Source organism: Kogia breviceps, chromosome 4 (assembly GCF_026419965.1).
Source record: "Kogia breviceps isolate mKogBre1 chromosome 4, mKogBre1 haplotype 1, whole genome shotgun sequence".
Classification (NCBI taxonomy): domain Eukaryota; kingdom Metazoa; phylum Chordata; class Mammalia; order Artiodactyla; family Physeteridae; genus Kogia; species Kogia breviceps.
Genome location: NC_081313.1, coordinates 25,536,988 through 25,551,772, shown reverse-complemented (window position 1 = coordinate 25,551,772; position 14,785 = coordinate 25,536,988). Strand labels below are relative to the sequence as shown.

The 14,785-nt window shown below is 40.6% G+C and overlaps 1 protein-coding gene across 18 annotated transcripts in view; it reads left to right on the top strand.

Annotated features, from left to right (window-relative positions):
* The window catches only part of DROSHA (drosha ribonuclease III), a 126,368-nt gene that overhangs the window by 33,292 nt on the left and 78,291 nt on the right, over nucleotides 1–14,785 (top strand). For all 18 annotated transcript variants that reach the window (XM_059060820.2, XM_067030837.1, XM_059060824.2 and 15 more), the window contains one exon: nucleotides 13,541–13,612. In XM_059060820.2, coding sequence (XP_058916803.1) covers nucleotides 13,541–13,612 — 72 coding nt within the window. The remainder of the gene's footprint in view (nucleotides 1–13,540; nucleotides 13,613–14,785) is intronic.

The following is a 14,785-nucleotide window of genomic DNA, read 5'->3' as shown; positions in this document are numbered from 1 at the left end:
TCACATCTATCTCTAGAGTGGACCATAATATAGAAAGGGTGTAATATTGGACTTCTTTTTTTTTTTTTTTTTTTTTTTTTTTGTGGTACGCGGGCCTCTCACTGTTGTGGCCTCTCCCGTTGCGGAGCACAGGCTCCAGACGCACAGGCTCCGCGGCATGTGGGATCTTCCCAGACCGGGGCATGAACCCGTGTCCCCTGCATCGGCAGGCGGACTCTCAACCACTGCGCCACCAGGGAAGCCCATGGACTTCTTTTTTTTTTATTGAGGTATAATTGACATATAATGTTATTAGTTTCAGGTGTACAACATAATAATTTGATATTTGTATATATTGTGAAATGATCACCACGATAAGTCTAATTAACATCCATCGTCATACATACTCACAAAGTTTTAAATTGACTACTCTTTTTTTTAAAATTGAAGTATAGTTGATTTACAGTGTTGTGTTAATTTCTGCTGTACAGCAGAGTGACTCAGTTATATACTGTAATCATTCTTTTTTAATATTCTTTTCCATTATGGTTTATCCCAGGAGATTAGATATAGTTCCCTGTGCTATACAGTAGGACCTTGTTGTTTATCCATTCTAAATGTAATAGTTTGCATCTACTAACCCCAAACTCCCAGTCCATCCCTCTCCGTCCCCCCTCCCCCTTGTCAACCACAAGTCTGTTCTCCATGTCTGTGAGTCTGTTTCTATATTGTAGATAGGTTCATTTATGCCACATTTTAACTTTTTTTTTTTTGCAATACACGGGCCTCTCACTGTTGTGGCCTCTCCCATTGCGGAACACAGGCTCCGGACGCACAGGCCCAGCGGCCACGGCCCACGGGCCCAGGGGCCCAGCTGCTCCACAGCATGTGAGATCTTCCTGGACCGGGACACAAACCCACATACCCTGCCTTGGCAGGCGGACTCTCAACCACTGTGCCACCAGGGAAGTCCTCTGCCACATTTTAGATTCCACATATAAGTGGTATCATATGGTATTTGTCTTTCTCTTTCTGACTTACTTCACTTAGTATGATAATCTCTAGTTGCATCTGTGTTGCTGCAGACAGCATTATTTCATTCTTTTTTATGACTGAGTAGCATTACATTGTATATATGTACCATATCTTCTTTATCCATTCATCTGTCAATGGACATTTAGGTTGTTTGGACTATTCTTTTATTTTATTTTATTTTTTTGCGGTACGCGGGCCTCTCACTGTTGTGGCCTCTCCGTTGCGGAGCACAGGCTCTGGACGCGCAGGCTCAGCGACCATGGCTCACGGGCCCAGCCGTTCCGCGGCATGTGGGATCCTCCTGGACCAGGGCACGAACCTGTGTCCCCTGCATCGGCAGGCAGACTCTCAACCACTGCGCCACCAGGGAAGCCTTGGACTATTCTTAAACAATCTTTATGAAGAGGCACTGGGAAAGTTTTTGAATTTTGAAGGTTTCTTATTTTTTTTTAAATGTCTCAATTAGGCACTCAAACCCTTTGTTACACCAAATCTCATAGTCTTAGAGTTGAAAAGGCCTTCAGAAGTCATCTAGTCCAGCTCCCCCCTACATAATACGTTTCTTTTTTTTTTCCTCAGCAGGCTTGCAAATACAAATAATTAGTTACCATGAAAATATTTAAAAATTATCTGTCTTATCTAGTAATTCCCTATAAGTAATACAGATCTCATTTTAACTTTTAGGATCACCTTAAGAAAAGCAGTATGACTTCAGAGAGGGTTTAAAACTTAGTGAATTCTACTTACTAGCTGTATGATTTGACATTTCAATTTTATAAACCCTGATTTTTCTCATCTGTAAAACACATTATTAGTTGTGGCAGTCTTACTGACTTCTGTAAAAAAATAAGTGAGATGACAAATGAAACGTGTTTATCATGATGTTTAATATACAAATTGGCACTAATTTTGGACAAGATGTCAGGCAGACGTGGATTTGAGTCTTTCTTCTAATTCTTTTTTTTTTTTTTTTAAACTGATTCTCAATATTTATGTGACCGTGAAAGAGTGATTCTTTGAGCTTTATTGAAGTTCCTCAGCACAAGGTTTGGCACTGAGAGGCCGCCAGTGCAAAATTAATTGCAGTTGTTACTGTTGTTATAAAAGACAGGACTGAAAAATTCCTGGCTTCAGAGTATATTTTTTATAAATATTCATGTTCTCAAAACTTGAGAACTTAACTCTGTAATGAGAAGATAAGCCCCATCATTTATGTTAGAGGTGTTGATAAAATAAATTGAGTTTTAAGCTGAGTGTTGTACAGTTCATAGGAATTAGATCCATCAAAGGCCTCTTGAATTTGAAATAGCCTCCCAAGAAAAAGAATTATTAAATCGCTTTACTGTTCTGATTCATTTTTTTGCTAGAGAGAGCTCATCAGCAAGAAGGGCATGCAAATGATGGTAATGTTAGAATCTCAACACAGTCTAGTACCGACAAGTTCTCTTAAGGTCTTCTTGAATTGAAGTGGATTGAAAGCCTTGTTGGCTAAGTATAGAGCATTGTGGGAAAATTTTATCCTTTTATGTAGTACATTTGCTATTACTTATAGTACCTGATGTTATTAGGGACTTTGACAACATAACTAAAATTACCTAGATATATGTATTACATGCATAATATTTTATTCTGTCCTCAAAAGCACAAGGCAGCATCGTGATCATTTCCCTGCTGCTTTCCATTTCCAGTGGACTTGCTGCCCTGGATTTAGTCTTTCATGTCCTGGAAGTAGTAGAGTTAGAATGTAGACATTTAGGGAGGGTTTTTTTGTTTGTTTCTGGTGGGATGAGTTAAGAGTTAGTGTCAAATCAGCATTCAAACGTGTTTTAAGAAATGATAGTGGGCATTTATATGATTTGATTGGCCAACTGAGTTCTCAGTCAACTGAGTTCCCAATACGTAGGAAAATGGTAAGTCTCTTTGAGTCTTAGAGAGAGATGAAAGTTCACATAGAAAAGGAGATTCTGCCTTTCCAATTTGTGTGTCTGAGAAGGGCTCTAGTGGTACAGGTAAGAGCCCCAAAGAAAATACAGTGTGTATAAGAAAAGAGGTCAAAGAAGGAATCCCTCAAAAGTGATTTTAGTTGAAATAATGTGCAGAAAGGACTGAACTTGCATAAATCATCCAGCAGAGTTGCTGTTGCACATGGTAAAAGGAGTAAAGTTTATACTTTTGCTCTTTTTCTTGCCTCTGGACTGTTCCCAAGGGCTCTGGTCCTTTTCTCTCCTGAATACACTCTCCGAGTAATGCAATGTCACCCACAGTTTTTCCTCCATTCATGTTCTGACATTGATATTTATAGCTGTGACGTATGGCTCTGTGCTCCACACTCATGTTTCAGATTGCCTATTGCACATACCTGCCTTGGTGTTCCCTTAGGTACCTCACCCTCAACCTTTGTGAAACTGAACTCATCATCTTCTCTGCGTACTGATTTTGAGGTACTCGGGACACCCTATGAAATTCTTTGTATTAATGCCATCGTGAGCTATCTGGTCCCATAGGCCAGAAACCTAGACATTATCCTCTATTCTTTCCCCTCTTTGACTTCCACATCAGAACAGTCACTGTATATTTCAGTTACATCTCCTGTGTTTAAATTCTTCTCCCTCCTTTTTGATCTTTTCTTCATTTGGCTTCTGAACTGTTTCGTTAGACTCCATCCTGGTCTTCTGGTCTCTTGCCTTGTTCCCCTACAGGCCATTCCCACCCTGTTTACATAGCAACCCATCCATGTAAACTGTGATAGTCTCTCACTTAAAGTACTTGAATGACTTCTTTTTGCCATAAGGATAGCTCTGAATCCTTAACATGGTTTTTAAGATCTGCATAATATAGTTCATACTTTCCTTTCTAGAATTTTCTTATGTCTCTGTCTCCATGAATTCCACTTCTGAAGAGCTAAATGACCTGTCCTTCCCCCAACTCCCTTTTCTCTGTCTTGCTAGAAACTAAACATCTGTTCTTCCCCAGTTAATTTTCAGGATGACCTGGAAAATCCCTTCCCATCTTTGAAGACTCAACTCAAATGTTACCTCCTCTTTGGTTCTTTTGTACTTTATACTATTTTGTTTGCTTATTTGTTTTTTAAATGCACTTATAAGTGACACTGTATCATATTCTGTTTATGCTTGTTTACATGCCTTTTTTTCTCTTTTAGATCCCTACCTTTTTATTTTTTACATCTTTATTGGAGTATAATTAATTTAACAATATTGTATTAGTTTCCACTGTATAACAAAGTGAATCAGCTATATGCATACATACATCCCCATATCTCTTCCCTCTTGCATCTGCCTCCTACCCTCCCTATCCCACCCCTCCAGGTGGTCACAAAGCACCAAGCTGATCTCCCTGTGCTATGCAGCAGCTTCCCACTAGCCATCTATTTTACATTTAGTAGTGTATATATGTCAGTGCTACTCTCTCACTTTGTCCCAGCTTCCCCTTCCCCTCTGTGTCCTCAAGTCCGTTTACTACGTCTGCATCTTTATTTGTGCCCTACCACTAGGTTCACCAGTACCATTTTTTTAGATTCCATATATATGCGTTAGCATATGGTGTTTCTTTTACTCGTTCTGACTTACTTCACTCTGTATGACAGACTCCAGGTCCATCCACCTCACTAAAAATAACTCAGTTTTGTTCCTTTTTATGGCTGAGTAATATTCCACTGTATATATGTGCCACATCTTCTTTAACCATGCATCTGTTGATGGACACTTACGTTGCTTCCATATCCTGGCTATTGTAAGTAGTGCTGCAGTGAACATTGTGGTGATGACTCTTTTTGAATTATGGTTTTCTCGGGGTATATGCCTAGTAGTGGGATTGCTGGGTCATATGGTAGTTCTATTTTTAGTTTTTTAAGGAACCTCCATACTGTTCTCCATAGTGGCTGCATCAATTTACATTCCCACCAACAGTGCTAGAGTGTTCCCTTTTCTCCACACCCTCTCCAGCATTTATTTGTAGATTTTTTGAAGGTGGCCATTCTGACCAGTGTGAGGAGATACCTCATTGTGGTTTTGGTTTGCATTTCTCTAATGATTAGTGATGTTGAGCATCTTTTCATGTGTTTGTTGTCAATCTGTATGTCTTCTTTGGAGGAATGTCTATTTAGGTCTTCTGCCTCTTTTTGGATTGGGTTGTTTGTTTTTTTGATAATTAAGCTGCATGAGCTGCTTATATATTTTGGAGATTAATCCTTTGTCAGTTGCTCCGTTTGCAAATATTTTCTCCCATTCTGAGGGTTGTCTTTTCGTTTTGTTTGTTTTCCTTTGCTGTGCAAAAGCTTTTAAGTTTCACTAGGTCCCATTTGTTTATTTTTGTTTTTATTTCCATTACTCTAGGAGGTGGGTCAAAAAGGATCTTTCTGTGATTTTTGTCATAAGAGTTCTGCCTTCGTTTTCCTCTGAGAGTTTTATAGTGTCTGGCTTTACATTTAGGTCTTTAACCCATTTTGAGTTTATTTTTGTGTGTGGTGTTAGGGAGTATTCTAATTTCATACTTTTACAGGTAGCTGTTCAGTTTTCCCAGCACCACTTATTGAAGAGGCTGTCTTTTCTCCACTGTATATCCTTCCCTCCTTTATCAAAGATAAGGTGACCATATGTGTGTGTGGGTTTATCTCTGGGCTTTCTATCCTGTTCCATTGATCTATATTTATATTTTTGTGCCAGTACAATACTGTCTTGATTACTGTAGCCTTGTAGTATAGTCTGAAGTCAGGGAGCCTGATTCCTCCCACTCCATTTTTCGTTCTCAAGTTTGCTTTGGCTATTCAGGGTCTTTTGTGTTTCCATATAAATTGTGAAATTCTTTGTTCTAGTTCTGTAAAAAATGCCAGTGGTAATTTGATAGGGATTGCATTGAATCTGTAGATTGCTTTGGGTAGTAGAGTCATTTTCACAATGTTGATTCTTTCAATCCAAGAACATGGTATATCTCCACCTATTTGTATCATCTTTAATTTCTTTCATCAGTGTCTTATAGTTTTTTGCGTACAAGTGTTTTGTCTCCTTAGGTAGGTTTATTCCTAGATATTTTATTCTTTTTGTTGCCATGGTAAATGGGAGTGTTTTCTTAATTTCCCTCTCAGATTTTTCATCATTAGTGTATAAGAATGCCAGAGATTTTTGTGCATTAATTTTGTATCCTGCTACTTTACCAAATTCATTGATTAGCTCTAGTAGTTTTCTGGTAGCATCTTTAGGATTCTCTATGTATAGTATCTTGTCATCTGCAAACAATGACAGCTTTACTTCTTTTCCTATTTGGATTCCTTTTATTTCTTTTTCTTCTCTGATTGCTGTGGCTAGAACTTCCAAAACTATGTTGAATGAGAGTGGTGAGAGTGGGCAACTTTGTCTTGTTCCTGATCTTAGTGGAAATTGTTTTAGTGTTTCACCATTGAGGACTAAGTTGGCTGTGGGTCTGTCATATATGGCCTTTATTATGTTGAGGAAAGTTCCCTGTATGCCTACTTTCTGCAGGGTTTTTATCATAAATGGGTGTTGAATTTTGTTAAAAGCTTTCTCTGCATCTATTCAGATGATAATATGGTTTTTCTCCTTCAGTTTGTTGATAAGGTGTATCACGTTGATTGATTTGCATATATTGAAGAATCCTTGCATTCCTGGAATAAACTCCACTTGATCATGGTGTATGATCCTTTTAATCTGCTGTTGGATTCTGTTTGCTAATATTTTGTTGAAGATTTTTGCATCTATGTTTATCAGTGATATTGGCCTGTAGTTTTCTTTCTTTGTGACGTCTTTGTCTGGTTTTGGTATCAGGGTGATGGTGGCCTCATAGAATGAGTTTGGGAGTGTTCCTCCCTCTGCTGTGTTTTGGAAGAGTTTGAGAAGGATGGGTGTTAGCTTTTCTCTAAATGTTTGATAGAATTCGCCTGTGAAGCCATCTGGTCCTGGGCTTTTGTTTGTTGGAAGATTTTTAATCACCGTTTCAATTTCATTTCTTGTGATTGGTCTGTTCATATTTTCTATTTCTTCCTGGTTCAGCCTCGGCAGCTTGTGCATTTCTAAGAATTTGTCCATTTCTTCCAGGTTGTCCATTTTATTGGCATACAGTTGCTTGTAGTAATCTCTAATAATCTTTTGTATTTCTGCAGTGTCAGTTGTTACATCTCCTTTTTCATTTCTAATTCTATTGATTTGAGTCTTCTCCCTTTTATTCTTGATGAGTCTGGCTAATGGTTTATCAATTTTATTTATCTTCTCAAAGAACCAGCTTTTAGTTTTATTGATCTTTGCTATTGTTTCCTTCACTTCTTTTTCATTTATTTCTGATCTGACCTTTATGATTTCTTTCCTTCTGCTAAATTTGGGGTTCTTTTGTTCTTCTTTCTCTAATTGCTTTAGGTGTAAGGTTAGGTTGTTTATTCGAGATGTTTCCTGTTTCTTAAGGTATGATTGTATTTCTATAAACTTGCCTCTTAGAACTGCTTTTGCTGTATCCCATAGGTTTTGGGTCGTCGTGTCTCCATTGTCATTTGTTTCTAAGTATTTTTTGATTTCCTCTTTGATATCTTCAGTGCTCACTTCGTTATTAAGTAGTGTATTGTTTAGCCTCCATGTGTTTGCATTTTTTACAGATCTTTTCCTGTAATTGATATCTAGTCTCATAGCGTTGTGGTTGGAAAAGATACTTGATACGATTTCAATTTTCTTAAATTTACCAAGGCTAGATTTGTGACCCAATATATGATCGATCCTGGAGAATGTTCCATGGGCACTTGAGAAAAATGTGTATTCTGTTGTTTTTGGATGGAATGTCCTATAAATATCAATTAAGTCCATCTTGTGTAATGTATCATTTAAAGCTTGTGTTTCCTTATTTATTTTCATTTTGGATGATCTGTCCATTGGTGAAAGTGGGGTGTTAAGTCCCCTACTATGATTGTGTTACTGTCGATTTCCCCTTTTATGGCTGTTAGTATTTGCCTTATGTATTGAGGTGCTCCTATGTTGGGTGCATAAATATTTATAATTGTTATATCTTCTTCATGGATCGATCCCTTGATCATTATGTAGTGTCCTTCTTTGTCTCTTGTAATAGTTTTTATTTTAAAGTCTATTTTGTCTGATATGAGAATTGCTACTCCAGCTTTCTTCTGATTTCCATTTGCATGGAATATCTTTTTCTGTCCCCTCACTTTCAGTCTGTAAGTGTCCCTAGGTCTGAAGTGGGTCTCTTGTAGACAGCATATATATGGGTCCTGTTTTTGTATCCATTCAGCCAGTCTGTGTCTTTTGGTGGGAGCATTTAATCCATTTACATTTAAGGTAATTATCGATATGTATGTTCCTATTACCATTTACTTAATTGTTTTGGGTTGTTCTTGTAGGTCTTTTCCTTCTCTTGTGTTTCTTGCCTAGAGAAGTTCCTTTAGCATTTGTTTTAGAGGTGGTTTGGTGGTGCTGAACTCTCTCAGCTTTTGCTTGTCTGTAAAGGTTTTAATTTCTCCATCAAATCTGATTGAGATCCTTGCTGGGTAGAGTAATCTTGGTTGTAGGTTTTTTTCCTTCATCACTTTAAATATGTCCTGCCACTCCCTTCTGGCTTGTAGAGTTTCTGCTGAAAGATCAGATGTTATGGGGATTCCCTTGTGTGTTATTTGTTGTTTTTCCCTTGCTGATTTTAATATGTTTTCTTTGTATTTAATTTTTGACAGTTTGATTATTATGTGTCTTGGCGTGTTTATCCTTGGGTTTATCCTGTATGGGACTCTCTGTGCTTCCTGGACTTGATTGACTATTTCCTTTCCTATATTAGGGAAGTTTTCAACTATAATCTCTTCAAATATTTTCTCAGTCCCTTTCTTTTTCTCTTCTTCTTCCTGGACCCCTATGATTCGAATGTTGGTGCGTGTAATGTTGTCCCAGAGGTCTCTGCGACTGTCCTCAGTTCTTTTCATTCTTTTTTCTTTCTTCTGCTCTGCAGTAGTTATTTCCACTACTTTATCTTCCAGGTCACTTATCCATCCTTCTGCCTCAGTTATTCTGCTATTGATCCCATCTAGAGTATTTTTCATTCATTTATTGTGTTGCTCATCGTTGCTTGCTTCCTCTTTATTTCTTCTAGGTCCTTGTTAACTGTTTCTTGCAATTTATCTATTCTATTTCCAAGATTTTGAATCATCTTTACTATCATTATTCTGAATTCTTTTTCAGGGAGACTGCCTATTTCCTCTTCATTTGTTAGGTCTGGTGTGTTTTTATGTTGCTGCTTCATCTGCTGTGTGTTTTTCTGTCTTTTCATTTTGCTTATCTTACTGTGTTTGGGGTCTCCTTTTTGCAGGCTGCAGGTTCGTAGTTCCCGTTGTTTTTGGTGTCTGTCCGCAGTGGCTGAAGTTGGTTCGGTGGGTTGTGTAGGCTTCCTGGTGGAGGGGACTAGTGCCAGTGTTCTGGTGGATGAGGCTGGATCTTGTCTTTCTGGTGGGCAGGTCCACATCTGGTGGTGTGTTTGGGGATGTTAGTAGCGTTATTATGGTTTTAGGCAGCCTCTCTACTAATGGATGGGCCTGTAGTCCTGTCTTGCTCTTTGTTGGGCATAGGGTGTCCAGCACTGTTCATTGCTGGTCCTTGAGTGAAGCTGGGTCTTCATGTTGAGCTGGAGATCTCTGGGAGATTTTCATCGTTTGATATTGCGTGGAGCTGGGAGGACACTTGTGGACCAGTGTCCTGAGGTTGGTTCTCCCACCAGCCCTGGTGCCTCGCTGGAGCGCCAAGAGCCTTTAATCTATACGGCTCAAAATAAAAGGGAGAAAAAATAGAAAGGAATGAAAGGAAGGAAGGAAGGAGGGAGGGAGGGAAGGAAAGAAGGAAGAAAGGAAGGGAGGAAGGAAGAAAGGAAGAAATGAAGGAAGGAAGAAAGCAAGAAAAGGAGGAGAGGAAGAAAGGGAGGAAGGAAGGGAGGAGAAAAGGGAGGAGGGAAGAAAGGAAGGAAGAAAGGGAAAAGACAAAATAAAGTAGGGTAAAGTATAGTTATAAAAATAAAAAATAATTATTAAAAAGAAAAATTTCTATTAAAAAAAGCAAAGAAAAACGGGTCGGTCTAACCCTAGGACAAATGTTGAAAGCAAAGCTATACAGATAAAATCTCACACAGCAGCACACACACACACACTCACAAAAAGGAAAAAGGGGAAAATAATAGTATATCTTGCTCCCAAAGTCCACCTCCTCAACTTGGGATGATTCGTTGTCTATTCAGGTTTTCCACAGATGCAGGGCACTTCAAGTTGATTGTGGAGCTTTAATCCGCTGCTCCTGAGGCTACTGGGAGAGACCTCCCCCTCTCCTCTCTGTTCGCACAGCTCCTGGGGTTCAGCTTTGGACTTGGCCCCGCCTCTGCGTGTAGGTCATCCGAGGGCATCTGCCCTTCGCTCAGACAGGACGGGGTTAAAGGAGCAGCTGATTCGGGGGCTCTGGCACAGGCCAGGGGGAGGGAGGGGCACGGATGTGGGGCGAGCCTGCGGCGGCAGAGGCCAGCGTGATATTGTACCAGCCCCAGGCGTGCCACGCTTTCTCCCGGGGAAGCTGTCCCTGAATCACGGGACCCTGGCAGTGGCGGGCTGCACAGGCTCCTGGGAGGGGCGGTGTGGAGAGTGACCTGCGCTCGCACACAGGCCTCTTGGTGGCGGCAGCAGCAACCCTAGCGTCCCACACCCTTCTCTACTGTCCGTGTCGACAGCCGCGGCTCGCGCCCGTTTCTGGAGCTCCTTTAAGCGGCGCGCTTAATCCCCTCTCCTCGTGCCCCATGAAGCAAAGAGGGAAGAAAAAGTCTCTTGCCTCTTTGGCAGCTCCAGACTTTTTCCCGGACTCCCTCCGGGCTAGCTGTGGTGCACTAGCCCCCTTAAGGCTGTGTTCACGCTGCCAACCCCAGTCCTCTCCCTGCGATCCGACCTCCGAAGCCTGAGCCTCAGTTCCCAGCCCCCGTCCGCCCCGGCCAGTGAGCAGACAAGCCTCTCTGGCTGGTGAGTGCCGTTTGGCACTGATCCTCTGTGCGGGTATCTCTCTGCTTTGCCCTCCGCACCCCTGTGGCTGCGCTGTCCTCCACGGCTCCGGAGCTTCCCCCTCCGCCACCCGCAGTCTCCTCCCACGAAGGGGCTTCTAGTGTGTGTGGATCTTTCCTACTTCACGGCTCCCTCCCACTGGTGTAGGTCCCGTCCCTATTCTTTGTCTCTCTTTATTCTGTTTTCTTTTGCCCTACCCAGGTATTTGGGGAGTTTCTTGCCTTTTGGGAGGTCTGAGGTCTTCTGCCAGCGTTCGGTGGGTGTTCTATAGGAGAAGTTCCACGTGTAGATGTATTTCTGATGTCTCTGTGAGGAGGAAGGAGATCTCCGCGTCTTACTCTTCCGCCATCTTGAAGCTCCTAGGGACTGTTCTAATTTCATTCTTTTACATGAAGCTGTCCAGTCTTCCCAGCACCACTTATAGAAGAGGCTGTCTTTTCTCCATTGTATATTCTTTTTTTTTTTTTTTTTTAATAAATTTATTTATTTATTTTTGGCTGCACTGGGTCTTCTTTGCTGTGTGCAGGCTTTCTCTAATTGCGGCAAATGCGGCGAGCGGGGACCACTCTTCATTGTGGTGTTCAGGCTTCTCATTGTGGTGGCTTCTCTTGTTGCGGAGCATGGGGTCTAGGGCGTATGCACCTCAGTAGTTATGGCACACGGAATCAGTAGTTGTGGCTCACAGGCCCTAAAGTGTAGGCTCAGCAGTTGTGGCACAGGGCTTTGTTGCTCCGCGGCATGTGGGATCTTCCCAGACCAGGGCTTGAACCCATGCCCCCTGCATTGGCAGGCGGATTTTTAACCACTGCGCCACCAGGGTAGCTGTGTCCATTGTGTATTCTTGCCTCCTTTGTCAAAGATAAGGTGACTATATGTGCGTGGGTTTATCTCTGGGCTTTCTATTCTGTTCCGTTGATCTATATTTCTGTTTTTGTACAGTACCATACTGTCTTGATTATTGTAGCTTTTTATTATAGTCTGAAGTCGGGGAGCCTGATTTCTCCAGCTCTGTTTTTCTTTCTCAAGATTGCTTTGGCTATTCGAGATCCCTACCTTTGTAAAAGGTAAGGGCTGTGGCATATTTTAGAGTATGAATCTAACAGTTGTTAGCAAAGTATTCTAAAAATATGAATAATTGTACAAATTTGTAGCTCTCAAATATTTTTAAATGATTGTAGGAAGAAAGAAGAACTTAAAAATGATAGTGGCTTTAGCATGTCACTTCATCTGGTTTAGAACTCATTACCATGAGAAGGCTGAAAATGGATCTCTTATTAACATTAATTATGAATTTCACTCAAATTAGCCACCATCCTAAAAAAAAAAGAAAGCACCTAAGAGCTAAACTTCATTTCTGAGAAAAAGATTTCCAGTAGATGGCATTGTAGGACTATTTATAGCTTTTCTTAACCATTCCTTTTGCTGGTGGAATTAAAATTTGTTTCTTTCTGATTGCTGTGGTTTGTAAAAACGATTACCTTTATATAAAGTCGTCTTATGGACAGATCAAGGGGCCAGAAAAGCCCACTTAACACATCTCTAGGGCTTCTGAGTCTCTTTTTTTCCCCAGCTAGTCAGCCAAGCCACTGCATTAACCTCACACCCTTCCTTTCTCAGTCCTTCATTCATTCAAAAATATACCTAAATAAAACCTATTAAATCTGGGCACTAGGCTAGTGTCTCATGGTACATTGGTAAAGCAAGACAGTTGTGGATTTATTTCACCTGAGCTTTCCTTCATTTTCACACATACCCTGAGTACTAGAACAGGAAATGAGAGGTGGATACCCAAGTGGCTCAGACCTGGGGTCTAGAGCAAGAATTTCTAATTCACCAGCTGCTTGCTTCCTTCGGCAAAGTATCTGACAACTCTGCCTTCGTTTCCTCCACTGTACCCTGGGGAGAGTAGTTGTACCTGTCTCACAGGGCTGGTTACATGAGTGACAGTGTGTGAAGCAGTAGAACAGTGCCTAGCTCAATAAGTGGTAGCTAGTATTATTTTTATTACCATGATTGCTTTTGCTCCAGAGCCAGAGAGGCAGCGTGAGTTGTGTCTGCTGCAATGACTTATGAATCTATAACTGAGGAATTGTCAGCCTGCTCTCCCTGCCCTGCCTGAAGAGCTGAAGATTCTGAAAGATTTTTAAAACCTGAGAAAAAGAAGTACTTAATTGTGGTTTTATTAATTCTTTAGAGGCAATATATTTGGTTTTAATGAGTTCTTGTCATGTTTGTGTTGCTGCTGCTAATACAGTTAATTAAGCTCCAACATTATGCAGGTTTCCTGTAGAGACTGGGCCAGCTGGGTTCTTGCCATTAAAATTCAGCAGTTGTGGTCAAGTTTCATGGGCAGTGTTGTTAGCAGCTTAGATTAAGGTGAAGCTTTCTCATTTGGTTCATGGCCTTCTGGGTTAGGTAGCAAACACATGTACAGTGTGAGCGCAGGAAGGTGTTTTGAAACTGAACTTTTCCTCCTTATTATTGCAGATTCCGCTGTGTAAAGTAATTAGATTCAACATAGACTACACAATTCATTTCATTGAGGAGATGATGCCTGAGGTAAGGGAAAAGATTATTTAACAGCTTGAGGCAGCTTGCTCTTTTGCTTATTCCACACATATCTTTAAAGCATTGAACTTGGCCAGGTCTGGCTTTTTGCCATAAGTATACCCTTAAAGTATTGTGTTCACTGTTGAAAGGGTCACTCAGATGTAGTCAGATGTAGCTTTAGGAAAGAGGTTAAAATTCGGGTCGTTTTCCAACTTACTGACCTATTTTTGAACCCATTTCTCCTCGTGTTGCAGCTACTGATAGTAACTTTACATCTGTTTCTAGTTTGTTTTGGACAGGGGACAGCTTTTGGTCACTGGTTGTTATCAGAGAGGAAATTAGAAAAGTGAAACTGAATCTGATAGCTGTTGGAATAATCTTATTCATTATCTCCAGTGACAAGATCAATGCTTGGGTTCATTTTTCTTCCTATATATTTACACATTTTTCTTCCCATATATTTACATATTTTTCACTACATATGCTCAGCAGCAGATTTATCTAAATATATGCAAGAGGTTTAAAATTCCAAAGCAAGATAAATGTGAATCTCAGAATGATTCATTGCCTGATCTTGGATTTAGTGCTGTCAACAAATTACACTTAAGAAATAACAACTAGACAGCAAACAAGCTTGTGCACTTAACATTGTGTTGGAGTCAGGGTCGATTTCCTGAGCCCCTGGCTCCTCTTGCAAACCTTGTTTAACGGTGCGGCTCTGCGGCTCTGTCGAGGGCAGCAGAGCACCCAGGGGGACTGATGAGCATGACACGCATGCTTAGTTTGCACCTATTTCATTCTGGGCAAGTCCTGTTAATTCTACCTGTCTTTCAAAAAGAATTGAAGAGAAAGGGCCGCCCCTTCATTCTTCAGCTTGGAAGGACTTTTTTGATTCCTTTTGATTTTTAAGGTCATAAACCTTCATTTGCTATTGTAAAAGTTTATGACTTCTGGCGTGATCTCACGCAGGGTGACTTATGAACCCCGGGCAAAACAAGTAGGAGGAAGAATTATGAGACAAGTCTCACTTGCAAATGTATCATCTGTTAAGCTTGTTTACAGCAGAAATTTTGGTACAAAGTTCTGTAGTTTTTCTTAGCCCTGTATTTGCCTTCATTAAGAATTGGAACTTTTTTGGCACAGAGACCTCTGTTTATGGTAACTTTGTAATAGTGATCCTGG